The following is a 21,947-nucleotide window of genomic DNA, read 5'->3' as shown; positions in this document are numbered from 1 at the left end:
CTGGTCACTTAATCAGTTTCAAATTTACCTCATTGTTCTGCCATTTAGCCCATCTCTCTCCATGTTCTCTGCAAGAACAGCATGAGATACTTGATCAAAGATTTTACTTAAATCCATGCAAATCCGTATGCCGCTGTCTCCTGACCTGCCAGTTTAGAAACTCAGAAATGGAACAGAGGTGAACCTCGTGCTTCTAGGCAGGCCTGTGATCACGACTTCCTTTTCTAGATGTAACTAACCATCCCTTTTGTAATAATACCCTTTAATGTTTTGCCAAGAATAAAAACCGACCTTTAGGCTGAATTCTATTTCCTTTTTTGAAAATTGAGATGTTTCCCCTTTTCCAGGTTCTGGGGCACCTCTTCTTTTTTGCCTTGATCTTTCAGCTATGGCTGACAGTGGCTCAATAATCATAGCTGTTTTTTTTTGTAGCTCTTGAGATGTTCTTTGTCTCAGCTGTGGGACCTGCACTCATTCAGGGTAGTGGAGTGGTCTCTTACTAACCCCTTATCTTAGGTGTCAGTTCCCTGTTAGTCATTTTTTTTTTTGTCCTGTCCAACCAAGTGGGACCCACACTCATTCAGGGCATAGGGGTGGACCCCCCTTATCTTGTGTGTCAGCTCCCTGTTAGTCATTTTTTGTTCTGTCCCACTCAGTGGGATCTGCATTCATTCAGGGCAGTAGGGTGGTCTCTTATGATCTCCTTATCTTGGGTGTCACCTCCTTATTAGTAATTTTTTATTTTTTTTATCCCATTCCAAAGATAATTTTCCTTGGCAGAAAAAAAAGAAGCAAAATGTTTTGCTCTCTCTTGTCAGTTTTTGATGTCTCCTCTCCCTCTTTCCCCTTCCAGTATGGTCCTCTAATTTTTTTTAATTAAAAAATTATTTTGAACAATCATTAAAAAATTTTTGAATCCTAAATCTTCTCCCTTCCCTCCCCTATCCATTGAGAAGGCAGGCAATATGATACTAATTTTGCATGTGAAGTCATGCAAAACATTTGGATATTAGCCATGTTGTAAAATAGAACACACACAAGAAGAAAAATAAAGGAAGTGAAGAAAGTATGTTTCAGTCTGCACTTAGAGTTTATCAGTTCTTCCTCTGAAGGTGGAGCATTTTTTCATCATGGGTCCTTTGGAGTTGTCTTGGATCATTGCCTTGATCAGAGTTGCTATGTCTTTCCCAGTTGATCATTGTTACAATATTTCTGTTATTGTTTACAATGTTCTCCTGCTCATTTCACTTTGCATCAGTTTGTAAAAGACTTCCTAGGTTTTTCTGAAACCATCCATTTCTTACAGCACGATAGTATTCTATTACAATTGAATACTACAACTTGTTCAGCCATTTCCCTATTGATGGACCTCTCCTCAATTTCCAATTCTTTGTTGCCATGAAAAGAATTTCTATAAATATACTTTTGTACAAATAGGTTATTTTCCCTTTTCTTTGATCTCTTTGGGGGGTACAGACCTAGTAGTGATATTTCTGGGTCATAGAGGATGCACAGTTGTACAGTCCTTTGGGCTTAGTTCAAAATTGTTCTCCAGAATGGTTGGATCAGTTAGACAACTTCATCAAGAGTGAATTAGTGTCCCTACTTTTCCACGTCCCCCCCAATATTTGTCATTAACCAATCTGGTAGGCATAAGGTGGTATCTCAGAGTTATTTTAATTTGCATTTCTCTACTCAATAGTTGTTTAGATATTTTTTCATGTGACTATTAATAGTGTTGATTTCCTCTTCTGAAAACTACTTGTTCATATTCTTTGCCCGTTTATCGATTGGGAAATGACTTGTATTCTTATAAACTTAGCTCAGTTCCTTGCATATTTGAGAAATGAGACTTTTATCAGAGAAATTTGCTGTAATATGTTTCCCCTAGTTTTTTGCTTTCCTTCTAATTTTAGCTGTATTAGTTTTGTTTTGGTAAACCCTTTTAATTTTAATATAGTAAAAATTATTCATTTTTCTTGTCATGATGCTCTTTGCCTCTTGTTTGGTCATAAACTCTTCCCTTTTCTATAGATCTGACAGGTACATTTTCCCTTGCTCCCCTAATTTGTTCATGATGTCACTTGTGTCTAAATCATGTATCCATTTTGAGCCATATCTTGGTATATGGTATGAGATGTTGGTATATGCTTAGTTTCTGCCAAACTGCTTTTCAGTTTTTCCAGCAGTTTTTGTCAGATAGTGAGTTCTTGCTCCATAAGCTTGGATCTTTGGATTTATCAAACACTAGATTACTATGATCATTTATTGTTGTGTATTGTGTACTTGTTTACCACTCTATTTCTTAACCAGTCCCAGACTGTTTTTGTGATTACTGCTTTGCAATATAGTTTGAAATCTGGGGTATTTGGGGGATGTGGGGTATTCAGGGATGATAAACACCTCTGGTGTGAGGGTTTGCTGAGCCCTTTCCAGGGCTGCTTATCCACCTTTGGTATCCACTTGATTCACCCAGCTCTCACCTGTGTCTCCAAGAAGCTGTATCCTACTTGATGACCATAACCTGGTAAGTTTTGGCAGACTGACTAAACCAGGTTGAGGGTAACCATCAGTGAGTCTGAGGGATGTCTACCCCAAGCATTGAAGACTTTCTTTAGTCAAATGAATAGATGAGAACAATTTGTTCCAATGGCTGTGAGGGCAGCTGAAGTAAGCACTGTGCAGTGTGGAGTGTGAAGACACCAAGGGCATCCATTGCATCCTGGGCCATCCCTAGTGGTCTTGACTTTTGTCCTGTCACTGGACTTTGATGGTTCTGGAAGAGAGAATGAGTCTGAAGATTCTGTGCAGCTCTGTCTCATTTAAATCCAAGTCATGCACAAATCCACACATCGCCTCTTGATGTCATTGGCCCTCTTTGAAACAAAGGATGGAAAATAACAACAGTTTGAAATCTGGTACTACTGGGCTGCCTTCCTTCACATTTTTTCTCCCATTGATCCCCTTCATATTTTTGCCCTTTTGTTCTTCCAGATGAATTTTGTTATTATTTTTTTCTAGCTCTATGAAGTAATTCTTTGGTAGTTTGATTGCTATGGCACTAACTACAGTAACTTAGGCAGAATTGTCATTTTTATTGTATTGACTTGACCTGCTCATGAGCAACAAATATTTCTCCAGTTGTTTAGATCTTATATTTATTTGCAAAGCGTTGTGTTATTGTGTTCATACAGTCCCTGGGTTTGTTTTGGCAGGTAGACTCCCAAGTATTTCTTATTGTCTGTAGTTATTCTAAATGAAATTCCTCTTTCTATCTCTGCTGGGTTTTGTTGGTAATACATAGGAGTGCTGATGATCTATTTGGGTTTATTTTATATCTTGCAACTTTGTTCAAGTTAATTATTTCAGCTAGGTTTTTAATCAATTCTTTAGGGTTCTCTAAGCATGACATATCATATACAAAGGGCAATATTTTCTTTCCTCATTGCATATTTTTATTCCTTCAATTTCCTTTTCTTGTCTTATTTCTATAGCTAGTATTTCTAGTACAACATTGAATAATTGTGGTGATGATGGATATCCTTGATCCTTATTGGGAAGGTTTCTACATTAGACCCACTACAGATAAGGCTTGCTCTTAGTTTTAGATGGATACTGCTTATCATGTTTGAGAAACATGATACATTTTATTCCTATTCTTTAGTGTTTTTAACATGAATGAATGTTGCATTTTGTCAAGAGCTTTTTCCGCATCTGTATAATCATGTGATTTTTTTTTTTTGTTGTTATTGATAGGGTCAATTATGCTGGTACTTTTCCTAATATAGAACCAGTCCTGCATTCCTGGTATAAATCCCAGCTGATCATATATGATATCTTCCTGCTATTTTGCTGTGATCTCCTTGCTTATTTAAAATTTTTGTTTCGATATTCATTAGGGAACTTGGTCTACAGTTTACTTTCTCTGTTTTTAGTCTCTCTAAATATTGCTTTTTTCATGATTCTCTTTTTTGAACTTTGTAAAGACATGGTTTTGTTACCAAAAAATACAGAATGGCTATGGGCTTGTCATTTGAGGTTCAGACTAGCAAAATCTGGAGTGGTTCATCAGTGCTGAGTGGCAGTAACGAAGAGTAAAGCCACTGTGGCCTAGTAAATAGAATGATGGAGAGAGGCCTGGATTTGAATCATCTTAGATATTTGTAGCTGTGTGATCCTGGGCAAATCACTTTCTTTCACTGAGCCTCAGTTTCCCTATCTGTAGGACTATAGACTTAGAGATGGAAGGGATCTGAGAGTGCATCAAGTCACACAGATGGTGTTACACCGCCTCCCTCACGGGGCTGTGACGAGGAAAGTCCTTTGTGAAATGTTCTAGGAGTGTGAGGCATAATAACCAGGTGGATGGAACACCTGGCCAGGAAATCCTGGATCCTTGCCATCAGTGATAAAGAAGAAGCACCTTGCTAGTGTGCAATGCTCTGACAGCCTGGCCCGCACCAACTGTTTCTGTACTCTTGAGTCCCTCTTGTGGGATGGATCTACTGCCCCTGGAGCTGAGTTGTAGAAGGGTGGGAGGGATGGGATTTGGTGATTCTCAGAGGGTCCCAGAGTCCCCAAATGCCCCCCTGAGGGCATATCTCCTCATTATAATGGTTCCCTAGCTCAGCTCTGTGTGAGCATGTGTATTCTGTCCTCTAGGTCCCCGGCAGGTGGTGTTTCTGCAGCATGGTCTGCTCGCCGATGCGAGTGACTGGATCACGAACCTGGACAATAGCAGCCTGGGCTTCATCTTGGCCGATGCTGGTTATGACGTGTGGATGGGGAACAGCCGAGGAAACACCTGGTCCCGCAAGCACGCAACCCTTTCTGTTTTCCAGGATGAGTTCTGGGCTTTCAGGTAGGTGGGGGTGAAGTAGTGAAGGGCAAGTCTGTGTGCTGGGCACTGACCCTCGCTCTTGAATGACTTCTGTGGGAATGCACACCTTTTACTTCCCATGATTCAGGCGCATGGGCTGATGACAACAGCTGAGCTTTCTCTGGTGCATTTTATATTCGAGGCACCATATGAGATGTAGACTAGATAGCACATATGATCTGGCATTAGGAGAGACATGAGTTGGAGCTCTGTGACCTTGGGCATGTCACTGCACCTTTGGCCTCAGTTTCCCCATCGTAAAGTAAGCATGTTAATAGGAGTGTTGGGAACATCCACTCAGTGTCTACAAAGTGCAATAACTGTCACCTATTTCCAATAGAATATAAGCCCCTTGAAAGCAGGGGCTGCTTTCTTTAAGCAACTGGTGGTGCCATGGAAGAAGTGTCAAACTTTGGAGTCTGGAAGACCTGAGGACAAATCTCTCTCCGCCAACTCCCAGATACTTAATAGTTTTTTGACCTTGCACAAGTCACTTAAGCTCTGTTTGCCTCACTTTCCTCGTATATAAAATGGGGATAATAATTACCCTTACCTTTCTAGGGTTGTTGTGAGGATCAAATGGAAAGACGTTTGTAAAGTGCTTAGCATGATGTCTGACACATAATCAGTGCTATCTAGACGTTAGCCATTATTAAAGCGTTTTTGAAACCTTAAAAGTTGAATTGACTGTTGACATATAAGTTAAGGATCCTGGGCTTGGACTCAGAACCTGTTTCACCTCCAGCTCCTTTGAGCTAGGTGACCAAGACTCCATTTCACTTAGCCTCTCTGGGCCTTAGTTTCCTTCTCTGAACAGTGAGTGAGCTGGACTTGCTGATGTTCCTCCAGCTCTGGCTCCCACCGTCTCCTCCAGGAGATGCAGGGACTGGCTGGAATTTCTTTTGGGCTGTTCTCTTTTTGCTCTGCAGCTTTGACGAGATGGCAAAGCATGACCTCCCAGCTGTGATCAACTTTATCCTGAACAAGACTGGTCAGGAGCAGCTGTATTATGTTGGCCATTCTCAAGGCACCACCATGGGTAGGTCGAGAGGAGTCCCTGCTTCTGGGTTCCCAATGGCGGTTTTTGAAATGGGAGTTGTGCTCAGTGTGTGTCCTGGTGTGTGTGTGTGTGTGTGTGCGTGTGCATCACGTGTCTGTGCACATGTATGTAGGAAGAAAAGTTTGTGCTAAATAGTGTTAGTGGTCAAGACCAGGAAGGTCAGGTCCTGGGGGCCCCAATGCCCAAGTATGGGGATGTTGGAGAAAGCCTTCCTCACCAGGTAGAGGATAGGTCCTAAGACCGCTTCCAAGTGTCCCATTCTGATGTTCTCTTTGAGTATGATATTAAAAAAAAAAAATAAAAATTAGCATGCATTTCTATAGTTAAGATTTGCCAAGCACTTTCCGTATATTAACTTGTTTGATCATCACAACATCCCTGTTTTACAGATGGGGAAACTGAGTCACAGATTCAGTGACTTGCCCTCAGACAGCTTGGTGGGCAGGGTCATTTCCCTCTCCAAATGTCCCAATTCACTTGCCCATCACAGGATGGGGTGGGAAGGAGAGCTTTCCTTGGAGTCAGGCAGGACTGAGGTCCAGACCTGGGTGGGGGGTGAGACATCCTGGGCTTAGATTTTTAGGAGTTGAGCCCTTGACTGTTGACTTCCCCAAGCCCCAAGGCAGGGGTCTCCTGGGAAGGAAGGGCCGAGTGGGGGCCAGGAGGCTCCATCTGTGCTTGGGTTGCCTTTCTCTTAAACTGGTAGAAGACTGCAGCTAAGGCTCTGGAATGGCCTTGGAGGGTCCTGGATTCTTTCCAGCTGATCTTGAGGCAGTTTTGATAACATGCACTTGACATGCCCTTGAGGCCCTGTGCAACCTGAATCCACACCTTGGATCAACAGCAGACATGGGGCCCAGCTTCAAGAGTTTTGTCAGACTGGGACCTGGAAGGGCTGTTGGAGGGCTGCCCAGGGGCCCTTAGTGACTTCAGAGGGGCTGGGAGGCCAATACAGTGGGGCTGGATGGGTAAATATAGCCTCTTTCCTTGGTGGGGGATCATCAGTGTTTGGGGGTTCCCTGGGCAGAGGCCTGAAGTCCTGTTTTGTGTGTTCCCCTCCCCCCAGCCTTCATCGCCTTCTCAGATTTGCCCCAGCTGGCCAAGAAGATCAAGATGTTTTTTGCCTTGGGTCCTGTGGCCACTGCTAAGTTCAGCACCAGCCCCATAGCCAAGCTGGGAAATTTCCCAGATTTGTTCTTCAAGGTAGGGATTCTGGATGGAGCTTGAAGCACCATAGACCAGGACTTCCCAGGCTGGGGAGTCCCATTTTACAGAGGAAGAAACTGGGACCCAGAGAGGGGAAGTAGTACCTTAGGATCATAGGTGTCAGGCTTGCAGGGACCTTGGAGGCCAGCTAGTACAAAGTTTGGTTTTGTCTTGTTTTTAAATTGTGACATGTCCTTTCCCAATGGCAGGATTGTTCCAGGGTCCTGCTCTCCAGATAAAGAGTCAAGAACCTTGTGTGTTTGCCTGCCCTTAGATCTGGGGGTCATAGGGTCCAAGGTTCCTATCTATTCTGTGGAGCCAGAAGAGAAGCTGCTAGTCCAGTGATGATGTTCAGTTGTGTCTGACTCCTTGTGGCCCCATTGGGGTTTTCTAGGCAAAGATACTGGAGTGGGAGCTGGCAGGGGTCCCCGGGGTGGAATCCCCCCCTCCAAGGCTATTTAGCCTCTGCCTGAGGGACCCTTGGATATCCCCCACTTTGGCAAAGCCCTAATTGTTAGCAAACTTTTCCTGACATTGAGACAGATTTGTGGCAGCTCCCAGGCCTGGCTCCTGATCCCATTCTCTAGGGTCAAGCCCTCTCAATCATGACAGCCCATCCCATACTAGAAGGTGATTCTTGTGTGCCTCCAAGGGCTTCTCTTCTCCAGTCTAACCAGGCCCACTCTCTGGCTCCCGCTGGGGCTTTGCCAGCTGCCATAAGCCAAGAAGCCAGGGGCAGAGTCTATGTCGCAAAGGTCACTCCTTGCTCCCCATCAGGGTGGTCTGGTGGCCACGATAACAGATGGTAAAGCTTCCTTGCACGCCTTGGACTTGTCCTGCATAGAGCAATCAACAGATATTGTTGCCTTTTACATACAGTGAGAAGCACTTTACAGATGCGATCTTGTGTGATCCTTGATACAGCCTAATGAGGAAGGCACTAAGATGATTCTGGTTGTATAGGAAGCACAAAGCTAGTATGTGTCTGAAATGAAATTCAAACCCAGATCAGTGTCTCTAGGTGCAGCAAGCTCTCTGTCCGCACAGCCTGTTCCCTCCTGTGGATGCCATCATGTTTTGGCTGTGTGCCTACGAATGTTCTCACTGGAGATGACCGAGCCAGGCCATTTTAGGGGTCCAGAATCACTTTTCCTTGGCTGTTGTTTATTCTCTAGTTTTTCTTCATCTAGTAATGGGGGCTGCTTAGCATGATGACAGGCAGACCAGTACAAAAAGTGTAGATGGGGAAAGACATGATCATGCTCATAGTGTTCAAAGATCTGTCATCTGGAAGGGATGGTCAGCTCAGCTTGCTTCCCCTGGCAGAAGGAGGACTTTGGAGCAGAGATCAGAGAGGCAGCTGTTGACTAAATCCAAGGATGAACTTTCTAATAATCAGTAGGAGCTTAACCAGCATGGGGGGAAGGCTTTGCCTCAGGGCACTAATATCCAGATCGAGACAGTGTGGTTCAGTGGTTAGAGTTCTGGTCTTGAAGCCTGGAAGAGCCAGGTGTGTGATCCTTTGTCAACCCTGATTTCTAGGGTCTTTCCCAGCTGGAAATCTGGAGAGGCCATAGAACCCACACCTTGTGGTGCTTTGTGTGCTAAGTAGCTGCACCCCAACCCCCTCCAGTCCCTGTCCCCTGGCTTTGCCCCTCTCTAATTATGGCTCTGATAATTAAAGCTGTTCAAAAAATAGTGAGCTCTCCATCACTGGCAGGATTCTGAGACAAATAAGCACAAAGAGGGTCAGCTTGGTGTAGTGGAAAGAACAGTGAATTTAGAGTCATGGGATGTGAGTTTGAATTCTGCTGCTGCCTCTTAGACAACTCACTCCCCCTCTCTGGGCCTCAGTTTCCTCCTTCAGAAAATAGAGTGGTGGGACTTAATGGCATCTTGGGTCCCTGTCTGCTGCTGACCTGTGAGCCAGAGGCCTTTAACTGTCCTGGGGACCCCCTGAAACGTGCTGCCTGGATTTCTGTTTCTGTGCAGGACATATTTGGAATGAAGGAATTTCTCCCTGAAAACTGGATTATGAAGTGGCTGGGAACCCACGTGTGCACCCACATGCTTCTGAAGGAGCTCTGCGGGAACCTGCTATTTGTTCTCTGTGGCTTCAATGAGCGCAACCTGAACATGGTATGAAACTGTAGGGACTGGCTTTTAATGAGTGTTCACCAGCGCCTTCCCTTCCTTCTCTTCTGTTTGGGTCCGTCCTTCCTTCCTTCCTCCCTTCCTCCCTTCCTCCCTTCCTTCCTTCCTTCCTTCCTTCCTTCCTTCCTTCCTTCCTTCCTTCCTTCCTCCCTCCCTCCCTCCCTCCCTTCCTTCCTTCCTTCCTTCCTTCCTTCCTTCCTTCCTTCCTTCCTTCCTTCCTTCCTTCCTTCATTCCTTCCTTCCCTCCCTCCTTCCCTTCCTCCCTCCCTCTCTCCCTCTCTCCATTCCTTTGCTCCTTTCCTTCTTTTTTATGCTCCTTAACGTATGCCTTTCTTTTCTTTTTTTTGGACAAAGCTTGCCTCTGTCTTCATGTTCTGAAGTCCACAATCCTCCCCTTAACCCCCATAAATCAAACAACTAATAATCTGGTGGGTGTGTTGGCAGTTACCCTTGCCAAGGCCTGGCTCTCTCCTCAACCTTTGCTGTTGCAGCCAGTCTGTGGCAGTCACGGGGTTGGGGAGTAGGGTGGGGAAGGGCTGGGAGTGGGGGTGAGGAGTAGGGGAAAGACCTGGGTCCCTTTAATTGGATGATTCCTGTATATTGATGCAGCCAATTTCTTTCTGCCTTTAACATCATGGTGAGCCTGGTGTGTTTGCTGGGCTCCATCTTACAGAGTGAATGTGGGAGGAGGGCGGTGGGCATAGGACCTGGCTTCTGAACCCACATCTTAGGATCCTAGGCCAGGACTGGAAAGAATCTCAGAGATCACTGAGTGCACCCTTTTCATTTTATGGATGAGGAAACTGAGGCCCAGGAAGAGGCAGCCTGTCCCAGCTGATGGGTGTGGAGCAAAGATTCCACCTCAGGTGCTCTGGGTATGAGTGCAGCATGCTCCCCAGGAGCTCATCCTCACTCCTTGGCTGGTTGCTTTCCCTGTAGGGTCTGTTTCTTCCTTACAAAATGAAAGACTTTGGGACCAGAAGGTCCTGGTCAGTGCTGGGCTCTATTGCAGGCTGCCAGTGAGCCCTTGTTGCTCTGGGGTCTTGGCTTTCTTGGACAGCTACCACCCTTTTTAAGCAAGCCTTGCAGCTTTGGAAGTGCTCCCCTCCCCCCCACAGGTTCCTCTCTCCCAGCCCTGATCTCATCCTTTCTTTTCCTTGTGTTGCAGTCTCGCGTGGATGTATACAGCTCGCACAATCCAGCTGGGACATCTGTACAGAACATGCTACACTGGAGTCAGGTAGGGGCACATGGCAGGGCAGGTGTAGGAGGTGGCAGGCTCTGAGGACACAGTCCTGAGGCCAGAGTCCAGGGCCAAGCCCTCTCAATCATGACAGCCCATACTAGAAGGTGATTCTTGTGTGCCTCTAAGGGCTTCTCTTCTCCAGGTTAACCAGGCCCATTCTCTGGCTTCCATTGGGGCTTTACCAGCTGCCATAAGCCAAGAAGCCAGAGAGGCTCCCTCACTGTCAGGGAGTCTCTGGCTAAGTCACTTCCAGTCTCTGCCTCAGTTTCCTCCTCTGTAGAGTGGGTGGCTTGAACAAGGAGCCCTCCTAGCTCTAAGCTCTCTCCTCTCTCTTCCCCTACTGCCTGTCCCAATGCCAGGAGCTCAATCCCAGCAGCTTTACTGTCATTCTGCCTGTGAAGTGGTGAGTCACACATGTCCATCTGGTCCAGTTGGGTGCAAGCCCGTTGTGGGCAGGCCATCTTTCACTTTTGCTGTTGTATTTCCTGGCACATAGGAGGTGTTTGATAAATGCTTATTGATTGATTGCTAAGGCGTGTGTGTTATGTCATTGTACTAGCTTCTAATGCATCAGTGGACTCTTTCTAACCTATTATCTTAAATTTTGAATGTTTAGGCTGTCAAATCTGGGGAATTTAAAGCCTATGATTGGGGAAGCCAAGATAAGAATTACTTTCATTATAATCAGGTAAGCATGCAAGAGCTGAGATGACAGTGGAGGTTCCTTGGTGGGTGTGGAGGATGGGTCCCTATCTGCCATAGTAGTAGGAAGTAGTTGGATGAAGCTGGAGGCTTCTTTCTTTTGCTCATCACATCCATGGTTAAAGGTGCCAGTTAAGGCCCTTCTTCCCTTCTGTCCTCCCCCTCCTCCGGCAGACCATGGTGGGGAGTGGTGTCTGTAGCTCAATGCCATCCTTTCATGCTCAGTTTGGATTCTTCCAGGGGCTTCAAAATGAAGCCAACAGGTCCCAGTTTTTAACTGGAGCTCCTAAATTTCAGACATGTGGTTCTTGGTTTATTGTAGCTTTAAAAAAAATTGATGGCTTAAAAATGAGTTTTCCTTGGCCTTTTTTCTCCCTCAGACTGAGCCTCCCTTCTATCGAGTTAAGGACATGCTGGTCCCAACAGCCCTTTGGAGTGGTGGCCGAGATGCTCTGGCAGACCCCAGGGACATGGGTCTCTTACTGACTCAGATCACCAATCTTGTGTACCACAAGAACATTCCGGAGTGGGAACACTTAGATTTCATCTGGGGTATCGATGCCCCAGTGAGACTCTATAGTGAAATCCTGGGACTGATGAAGAAGTATGAATGAATCCTCACCTGGAGTCTCACCTCAGACCATTGGCTCAGGGCTGTCCCGATCATTTTGTTGTTCCCTCTAATTGATTTGCACTTTGACAAAACTTTTTGTTCAATGAGGTGGGGGGCCCATTCTCTGGCTCGTTCTGACTCTGTCCTACCACACACTGTCTGGTCTCGTCCACATGGCCTTTGAGCCTACCTGGAGAGGGCAAGATGGTGTCTCAGGAAAGATCATCTCTTCAGATCCCTCAGACTCTTAGAACTTGAAATCTAGAAGGGGTATTAGAGCTCATTTTAAAGATAGGGGAACTGAGGCTCAGAGATGAAGTCATTAACTCAAAGCTCTTTGGGCATTTTTAAAACCTCACAGACTGGGGTGAAGGTTACTGCCCCTTTCCCCCCCGCCAAGCTCCCAAACTTGTGTTGCTTATCTGGATAGCTTACAGAGTGGTCCCCAGGGGCCAAACTCTGCTAGAGCCTTACACCTCTAAATTCTTGTGTTTCTTGATGAAAGCCCTTGTGACACTGGCAACAAGGCCACTCTCAAACTGGAGAACTTAGGGGTTGAGAGCTGCATTTTATTTTCCCTTATGTTTATAAGGAGGGGCAGTGGTTACTTGACACTGAACCTCAAGATCCCTCTTTGCAGCCCTTTGCTCCTGGTTCTGTCCACCAGGCCAGATAGAGCAGGTCTTGTCCCCTTGCAGTGGGGAGAGCTTCAAAGCTTAGAGACAGCTACCATCTCTTCACCACCCTCCTAACCCCCCCTGTCTCCCAACCTTCCAGGTCTTCTCTGTCAGGTTATAAATCCTCAGCTCTTTCAAGAGACACATGACCTATTGGGTGCAATGCTAGATTTCAAATCCTTAAGACTGGGTTCAAATCCCACCATTGAGTTTTACTAGTGTGACCCTGGGCAGATCACTTAACCTCTAGACCTTTGACCTTTATGAGCTTTGTGATATAGGGCAGGTCACTTAACCACAGAATTTCAGTTTTCTCATCTCTAAAATCAGGGGAGTAACCTTGAAGGCCAGTTTACATTCTAAATTTGTGGCCCTGTTTGGTAATCATCTTTTCCCCTCCTTTTAAACTAACAAATGTATGGAGTGGCAGTGACCCCTCCACCAGGGTGAATTCCTCTCCTGGCCACAGGCATTTCTGGTACCATGGTTGGCAGATGCCAGAAATACTTCCTAGACAACTGGTCAAGTGTGAGTAACTTTGAATGGCCTTGGGGGTAACTTAAAACTTATTTGCTTGATTAGCTTGAAGGCTAACACCACTGAACTGTTTGTACCTAGAAGTCTGAAGTTCTAGGGCTCTGTTGTTCAGGGGTCCCAGAAGCTGTGAATAAAGTGCCCATATTTCATTGTGTTGGTGAAATCCTAAGCAATGTTCACTCCTTCCTCATTCTCCCAACCACTCCCCAAGAAGGGAGCCCCACCTCATGTCCTCAAACTTGGTGCAGGACAAGGACAACAACTGCTGCCTTTAGCTTTTCCTTTTAAAATCACTAAGGGAATCTGGCTACCCAAACTCAGGGAGTCCTAGCCTTTGAATCTTTTCATTTTAGTTGTATAGATGATTTTATTGCTTCTGATTTGAGTGTATGTGTGTTATGGGTAACCAGAGCATGGGGGATTTGATACTCCTGACATATTTTTCTCCTTGAATTATAGACCAGGCTAGAATTTAGGGATACTAGGTTATGATGAAAGTTGGGAGGACCCCAACATGTGCAAAGGTTATTTTGTTGCTGGCATGTCTAAAGTTGAAAAAAAATGTGTTCAGTAAAATTGAATGATTTTTACAGTAATACAGAAGTTGTCTTTTTTTGGGGGGGGGGAGAAGGGGAATATTCAAAAAGCTCTGCTTTCTCTATTTTCTCTTTTGCTTCTGCACCCTTTCTTCCTGTGTCCAAGAAGTGTTCATGTCCAGTCTTGGGGGTACATGTAGGAAGCAGATATTCTTGTAAAAGAAGAGCTGGAGGTTTCAATGGACTGCGGGCTCAGCATGGATGACCTGGGTGCCAGGGCAGTGATCTTGGACTTCTTTGAGTGTCTTGAATGAGAAGCAGAGGGTCATGGTTGATAGTGGTGGGAGGGGGGCTGTAGTTGGATCCAGGAGCCTGGCAGAGCAGAAAATGGCTAGATGTGGAGTTAGGAAGACATAGGTGCAAATGTCTCGTATTAGCTGTGTGACCTTGGACAAGTCCCTCAAACTCTTCAGGTCTCAGTTTCTTCCTCTTTAACTTGAGGGTGTTGGACTATAGGACATCTGAGATCCCTTCTCCATCCATGGAAATAATAATAGCATTTATTAAGTCCCTACTATGTGCTAGGCTCTGTGCTAACCACTTTATAAATATCTTATTTGATCCTCACAGTGAGGTAGGTGCTGTTACCCCTGTTTTACAGTTGAGGAAACTGAAGCAAACAGAGGTTAAGTGACCTGCCCAGGGTCATATAACTAGTAAGAATCTAAGGCTGGATTTGTACTCAGGTCTTTCTGATTCCAAGTCCAATACTCAATCCACTGTGACACCTAGCTGCTTAATGCCATGGTCATATGATTAGTCTATAGTAACAAAGCCATCAAGTGTCAAAAGTGGGCTTCCAAATTCATTGCTCTGTTTACAACGCTGCTTCTAGTTCTCTGAGTTGTTACCCCTGAGAGTACTCAGGGCTCAAGACATGTAGGGAAGGGAGAGTTTAAGTCCGAGGTTTGGCCTCACCAGAGGTCCTCCAATTTCCTGGGGTGATACTGGAGGGAGGGAGGCTGGACGAAGGGTCATGTGATCTTTGACCCATTACCTGCATGTAATCTTGTAGCTATCCCTCTTCCATGCTTGGGCTCTGAAAGGTTGCCAAATGTGGGAAGGAAGTGCTGTTTGAGATGTGCTGGCTACAGCAGCCCACCCTGACCTCATGCTAGAATGTGGCGACAGGAGATGGGCCACCACTTTTTAGTCACATGGGAATCCCTCAAGGGTTTTTTGTTCTGAAGTTTCCAGAAAATGAACATTTCTGAATGCATTGCAGAACACAAGAAGAGGATTGAATCTGAAAATGAATTTCATAATACTGGCTTAAAAAAAAGAAATGCATAATTTCATGCTTTTTGAACTCTCCTGCTCCTCTGTGCTTTCTTCTGATCACTTCTGTGTAGACTTTTAAAAAATTTGTTCTCTTCTGTGCAGTGTTTTTTAAATTTACATTTTTAAAATTTCTAAGTCTTTTGGGGTATATTTCTATTGCTAAGCCATCCCCTTCCCCCCTCAGAGGGCAAAAAGAAACCTTGTAACAAATTGGGATAGTTAAGGAAAATGAATGCATACAATGGCCATATTAAAAAAAAAATTATGTTTCTTTCCCATCTTGTGTTTACCTCATAGTTGTTGCTTTGTTTGCTACATCAGCATTCTAAAGTCTTTCAAAGCTTTACAATGTTGCTATCCTTTTATACATTGTTCTCCTGGTTCTGCTAATTTCATTCTGTATCAGTTCATGTTTCCCAGGATTCTCTGGCATTGTCTCTTTCACCATTTCTTAGGGTACAACAACATTTCATCATATTCCTTCTATGACTATTTGTTCATCCATTTTCCAGGTGATATGTGGGAAGCCTTGGATAGCCTGGGTCTTTGTTTTCCATTTTTCCTCCTTTTAATTCCCTGCCTCAGGATCAAGAAGTTGGCTTTGCTGGTAGCATTATTTCTGAAGCATTATCCTGTCTTTTAATTCTAACCCTCTCTCCCCATTTCTGCTAGATTTCCTGTTGAATTTGACATATTTCTCAGGCTGTGTGTGTTTTTGTTCTCAACCATCCTTTCTCTATTTCAAATGAGTGGGGTTCATCAAATGCCTGTTCCCCCTAGTCCTTCATAGTTGTTTCCTCTTCTTGTTCCCCCGATTGTGAGAAAGAACAATTTATTCCTCTTTCTTATCTTATTGCATTCCTTTTATTTACTCTTCCTCTCTTTTCCCTCCTTAAACTGTCAAAATTGATGCAACCCACCTCTGTTTCTTATTTAACTCCCTCAATACCCCCAAAGACGTTATGCTTCTAAAAGAATACTTGTTTCTTTTTCCCCTGTTAGAATGTTTAGCTCCTCCCAATGGCTCAAATAAATTGAATCCAGGTTGTTCTGGGTGATTGAGGTTGTATTTTAAAGTTCCTACTCAGCTCTGGTCTTGTCATCAGAAAGCTCATCTACTCCACTCAATTAAAGGATAAGGAGCTGGAGTCGCAGGGGTCACACAGGTAGGGAACATCAGAGGGTGGCATTTGAACCCAGGTCCTTTGATTTCAGGGTCAGTGCCCCCTCCCTTCCCCAATCACAGTTTGCTTCACTGGCCTGTACAGGAAGCAGATTGGCAATGGAGCGGGATGCTGAACTGACATCTGGGTTACCTGGGTTTGATTCCTGTTTTCACTGAGTATCGGCAATGTTAGTTAGCCTTCACTTCTGAGACAAAATCTTCTCATTTGTAAGATGGGGTTAATAATATTTTAATAATTTTTTGAGGGAAATTAAAGAAATGGGAAATGTTACTAGGAATCTGGTACAGGATGTAAAACTGGGCAAAATGTCTTTGGCTTTCCTTTGGGCTATTTGGGGTAAAACAATCAGTTTTGAAACCATGCCCCTTTCCCAAACTAAGACCTGGGCTATATATGCCTCCCTGGATAATCAGGGTCCTGAATATCATAAGGTGTGAGTTGCTTTTGCACAGGTGTTCCTGATGTGCTCATCTCTCTATTTGTATATTCTCTATGTGGCACCACTCTTCCTGATGGCATTGTGTGTATTTGTGAGAATGTGTTCCAGGGTTATGGGGAGAGGAATGTTTTGTTATTTTTGTTCATGCTATGTTATTTCAATAAGTGTTTTTATTTTGAGCTGATTATATCCTTTAGGGGTACTAAAGTAAATGTAAACACACCAGTGGGGGCTCATGAACTATAGTTTAGAATTTTGAATCCACAGAATACCTGCAACCCAGTATAGTTCTTCCAAAGGACCCAACCTGCTCTTCTTGATTTTCCATTTATGCCAGACCTCACCTGGGGGTGAGTTTATCTATTTTTGGTAGTTTCTTTCAGACATCTGTTTCTTCCCTCTTACATTCTTGAGCCCTGAGGCTGTGATGCAGATAGAGGACACATTCAGACTTACCTGGGTGCAAAAATAAAATAAAATGAAACTGTCAAGTAAGTAGATCCACAAATAACAGGCTAGCTTGGTAGAGAAACAAATATCTTTCCAGTCTTCTCACTATGGCCTTCCATTTATCTTTTGCTCCAGCTGAATTTAATTCAATTTAGTTTGACAAACATTTATTAAATAGCTCACACATATAGGGTTTGTGACCCTGGGCACTGTCACTTAACTTTTTGGTGCTCTAGGGAATTCTCATCCAAGACTCTAAGTGGCAAGGCAGGTGTGGACATACATTGGCTGGGGGAGGGGGGGAGAGAGTGGGAGAGTTTCTTCATAGGAATTCCTATACCAGTGAAACCAGAAGTCTGGCCTCTGCTGTCAAAGAGTTACAGAAACTCTGAGTTGGAAGAGACCTCAGTTTATCTGGGCCAGCGCAAAGCTGAACAACAATCTCTGTGGTACCACATTATTCAGAAAGGGCAATCCCACCTTTGCTTGAAGACCTCTAGGGATGGGAAGCTCATTACCTTCTAAGGCAACCTATTCCACTTTTAGAAAATCTGAACCATTTGGAAGTTTGTCTGGATACTTAGCCCAAACTGGCCACTTTGTAATTTCCACTCATTGCTTGGAGGTTGAGGGGGCAGACAGGCAAACAGAATGAACCTGGTCTCTTGTAGTTGCGAGCCCTTCAGATATTTGAAGATTCCTCCCCCCTAGTCTTTTCTGCTTCAGGCAGAATCTCCTCAGTTCCTTTGACCAGCCCTCGTATGGCAAGGGGAAGGGAACAGGCATTTGTATCATGCTTCCTCTGTGCCAGACACTTGACAATTATTATCTCATTTGATTCTCACAGACCTTTGAGGTAGGTACTAATAGAATCTCCATTTTAAAGTTGGGGAAACTGAGGCAAACAGCAATTAAGTGACTTGCTCAAGGTCACATTGCTAAGAAATTTCTGAATTTGAACTCAGGTCTTCCTGACTTCAGGCATAGTTCCCCATTAACATCATCAGTAACTGCCTCAAGCATGGCCTGAGATCTTTCCCCAAACTCATTGTCTTCCTCAGGTCATACTCTAGCTAGTCAATGCCCTGTGGGGTGTGGTCGTCTAGGCCAGAGTATGGCCACCTCCTTATTTCGCATGTGAGGAAAGTGAGCTCTAGAAAGGTTCTGTCTAAAGTCACAGAGGTTATAAGTGGCTGAGCTGGAATTGGACCTCAGCCTTCTTTCTGAGTCACCTGTTAGTCATGCCTACGGCCTCATTGAAGGGGAGGAGGAAAACAGCCTCATCCACACACTTACTGGTGATGGAATCCTAATAAAGTGGCCCCCTGCCCCCATATTCTAACTTCCTTATGGCCCCCACTGAACAGCAGGTCCATGGTCCCTACCTGGACACTCATTCTATTCCCTATTCAATATCCTGACTTCTTCATACAAGCCTCACTGCTCATAGAACAACATAGGTGTGTCCATGAACTCCTGTTTCCCACAGAAACAGCAGGTGTGTCCAAGCACTCAACCACAACTGCATCCATCCAGTCTCAGGACCACAGTATGCAGTCAGTACCAGGATGCCCAAGCAGCATGTTAACCCCAGAACAATGGAAGGGATTTTCCTTAAGTAGGCACCTGCACAGTAATAGTAAAGAACTGACCTAGAGTGAACTTATCATGTGGAGAGGCTTATTATAATATCATTATCATACATACATACCCCCGCAATGGTTTTTCTGTACGCATTGTAGGTAATCACATGCACAGTTCCACTGTGGCGAAGACCCCTCCCCATTACCTAATGCCTGAACAAAGCCCTCCTGCCTTTTTAATATTCATAATTTCTGTTATATAATTGCATCTTTACCCTATGAAAATCCATCTTGCTTTCTCTGAAGTTGCTCTTGAAGCCTAACCCCGCTTCATGAGAGGTGTCAGTCTCAACAAATGCCTGGACTTGGATTAAAGGTGGTTTGATTGTGAATGCTTTGAGATGGTTCTATCACAACACATCATGAAACGGCAACACTGGAATCATGTGGCTTGGTCTTGGAAAGGAATCCCCATGTGGAAGCTGCTGGACAGAGGATGTCTTATTTCCAGCGGTCTCCCAGGGACTCACCAAGCCACAACCCCCCACCCTAGCCCTGGCTGGCTACACATGGGCAAAGCTTCCAATTTCACTCCTAGGACTTTGGAAATCTCTGAGCTCATTGAACTGACGATGGAAAAGCATAGAGCTGATGAGAGGTAGCATGGGTCAGTGGTCTGAGCACTGAAGTTGGACCATTGAGTAACTAGGTTCATATCCCACTTTGGGACTTTGGGAAAATCTTTTCCTTCTCTGGGCCTCACTTTTCTCATCTATAAAATGGGGGTGGACTGAATGATATTTAAGATCTCCTTTAGCTCTGAATTTTGGTTCCTGAAATAGTAGAAGTCCTCCCACCTCAACTATTGTATTTTTATGATGACAGACTTAAGGGATGGACAGCTGCAGACCCTTATCTGGTGGATTCTGTGATCCTTCTCAGCCCCAGATGCCATTCTGGGGTAGAAGGAGGGAGCTTCAATCACACATGAATCCCAGCATAGGCTGTTAGATGCCTTAGTTCTGATAGCTATCTGCACGAAACCAGCAGGACCTCAATGAGGGGGCTCCAAGCAGGCCCATCTTCCTATTCCCCCTCCCTCATTTCTCCAGCCCCCCTCCAGTGCCAGGCACAGGTTTGCAGCTCTGTGGGGACCAGGGATGGAAGGGCAGTTCAACGTGACCCAACTCAGGGATGAGGAAATTCTGAGGATGGGAGCCAGGCTGCTGCTTGGCCACATGGTGGTAGTGTGGGTCTTGTTTTCAAAGCTTCCTGGTCTGTCTGCCCATTTCTAGGAGACATAGAGACAAGTGGCTTTCATCACCTGCTGGGGAGGTGGGGGTGGGGGTGGGGTGTTCAGGGCTCTGCCACGTTCCCATAAAGCTACATGTAGCCTTGCTGGCTGGTTGGCTGGGCAATGCCCTGTGTCTGAGTGTTAAGGAGAAGAAGGGTGCCAATGAGTGATAATCACAAGAGATGGACCACAGCTCATTTCTATACCCTTCAGAGTCCATCCCATGCACCCTCTACCTGAACAGGATCTCCTCAGCCAAGAAGCCATCCCACCCTTTGCTGGCATACTCCCATCGATGGGAAACTCACTACCTACTAAGGCAGAGCAATCCACTTGGGAATACTTTGGCGCTTGCTGACATCATCTGCCACTTCCCACTTTGGCTCTGGAGGTGATCATTCATGCTAGCAGAATCATGAGGAATCATATTTTATTCTGGAAGCCTAATTTTAAAAATAAGAGGCAAAGAGTTTCTTGATAATTCCTATTTCTATAGTGACTTAAGGTACCTAGAACCAGAGATTTAGAGCTAGAAGAGACCATGTTGTTCAGTTGTTTCAATCTCTCCATGATCGCATTTAGGGTTCCCTTGGCAAAGATACTGGAGTCATTTGCCATTTTCTTCTCCAACTCATTTTACGGATGAAGAAATTGAGGCAAGCAGGGTTAAGTGACTTGCCCAGGGTCACACAGCTAGTCAGTGTCTGAGGTGAGATTTGAACTGAAGTTTTTTTGACTCCAAGTCTAGCATTCTACCTACAGCACCACCCAGCCTTCTTCTCATCCCCCAATCTCCCAAGAGTGTGGAATAAAGATCCCCACTTTACAGGAGAGGCATCTGAATCTCAGACAGGAGAAAGAGCTTGCTTGCAGATACAAAGAAGATGCAGGGAAGAGCTAGGATTCATGGGTCCACTCGCCCCTTTCCTCATTAAACCATGAGACTTCTTATACCCACCTATGGTGCAACAAAGCTGCAAGATTCAGGAATCACAGTTTCCACTTCCGCTACCCCTTACGGACCTGTTGGAAAAGATGAAAATACCACCATTGCCACTGTCATCTCCACAGCTCCCCTCAGGGGTAATACCCAGGAAGGTGCTGGGTGCCATTGGTTGGAAATAGGGAAATCAGTCAGGAGACGCACCAGAACTCTTGCAGTCACTCCACAGCTCCAGAGCTCACCCCTACTCTCCATCATTGTCCAGTGGACTGGACCAAAGGCCACCAGCAGGTGGCCAGTTGAAGTGGCCTCTTGTGTGACTTGTAGATGAAGAGGTATGTTGTGAAGCCCAGTAACCTCTAAGCCAGGGCAGGATGTCCAGTAGTGATGCTCAGCTGTCCTCAGCAGACTGCTCAGCTATTTCCAACTCTATAGAGCTAAGGGGCCTAGCAAAAGCCAGCCCTGCTACTTCCTGTGGCCTTCTGTGGCCTCTGGTCCTGGGCAGGGTGGGAAGTCAGGGATGGTCTCCAGGTGGCATCACTGGGGAATTTGGGGCATCATACATTGATATGGTCATAAGTCTTTTTGAGTACAAGTCTATGTCTTAGTGAAGATAGTTCGAAGCCTTAGGTTCCTTTTCTGTAAAATGGGAATCCTCACAGCACCTACCTCACCAGATCATGTCTGTAAAGAGCTTTGTAAAAACCTCCAAGGGCTGCTACCTCATGTTTTATCTTGCAGTCAAATGCAGACTTCTGGAGTCCAAGATTGCTTTGGTTTGGTCTTTGCCTTCCTAGCACTGAGGACAGTGCCTTGTTCCTAGTATGCATTTAATAAAGGCATGTTGAATGGAGTTAAATTTGATTTACAGCCGAAGGAGACCTGAGTGATCACTTAGTCCAGGGGTTCTCAATTGAGGGTCCAGGAACTTGTTTTTAAAATATATTTTGACAACTATATTTCAGTATACTTTGCTTTCTTTGTTATTCTGTATATTTTCTTTGATCCATTTAAAACTTTCTTATGAGAAGGGTCCCATAGGTTTAGCCTTCCACAAGAGTCCATGACACTATGAAGCCTTGCTTCAGTCCCATCATCTC

General features: G+C 45.0%; 1 protein-coding gene across 3 annotated transcripts in view; it reads left to right on the top strand.

The window, feature by feature from the left end:
• The window catches only part of LIPA (lipase A, lysosomal acid type), a 35,850-nt gene extending 22,180 nt beyond the window's left edge, over positions 1-13,670 (top strand). For all 3 annotated transcript variants that reach the window (XM_072628988.1, XM_072628986.1, XM_072628987.1), the window contains 7 exons: positions 4,663-4,861; positions 5,809-5,918; positions 7,006-7,142; positions 9,138-9,284; positions 10,468-10,539; positions 11,162-11,233; positions 11,628-13,670. In XM_072628988.1, the coding sequence (XP_072485089.1) occupies positions 4,782-4,861; positions 5,809-5,918; positions 7,006-7,142; positions 9,138-9,284; positions 10,468-10,539; positions 11,162-11,233; positions 11,628-11,861 (852 nt within the window). In that variant the 5' untranslated portion in view covers positions 4,663-4,781 and the 3' untranslated portion in view covers positions 11,862-13,670. The remainder of the gene's footprint in view (positions 1-4,662; positions 4,862-5,808; positions 5,919-7,005; positions 7,143-9,137; positions 9,285-10,467; positions 10,540-11,161; positions 11,234-11,627) is intronic.
• Positions 13,671-21,947: the final 8,277 nt, after the last annotated feature.

The sequence above is a fragment of the Notamacropus eugenii genome, chromosome 1 (assembly GCF_028372415.1).
Source record: "Notamacropus eugenii isolate mMacEug1 chromosome 1, mMacEug1.pri_v2, whole genome shotgun sequence".
NCBI classification, from domain to species: Eukaryota; Metazoa; Chordata; class Mammalia; order Diprotodontia; family Macropodidae; genus Notamacropus; species Notamacropus eugenii.
This window is presented reverse-complemented; position numbering and strand designations above follow the sequence as displayed.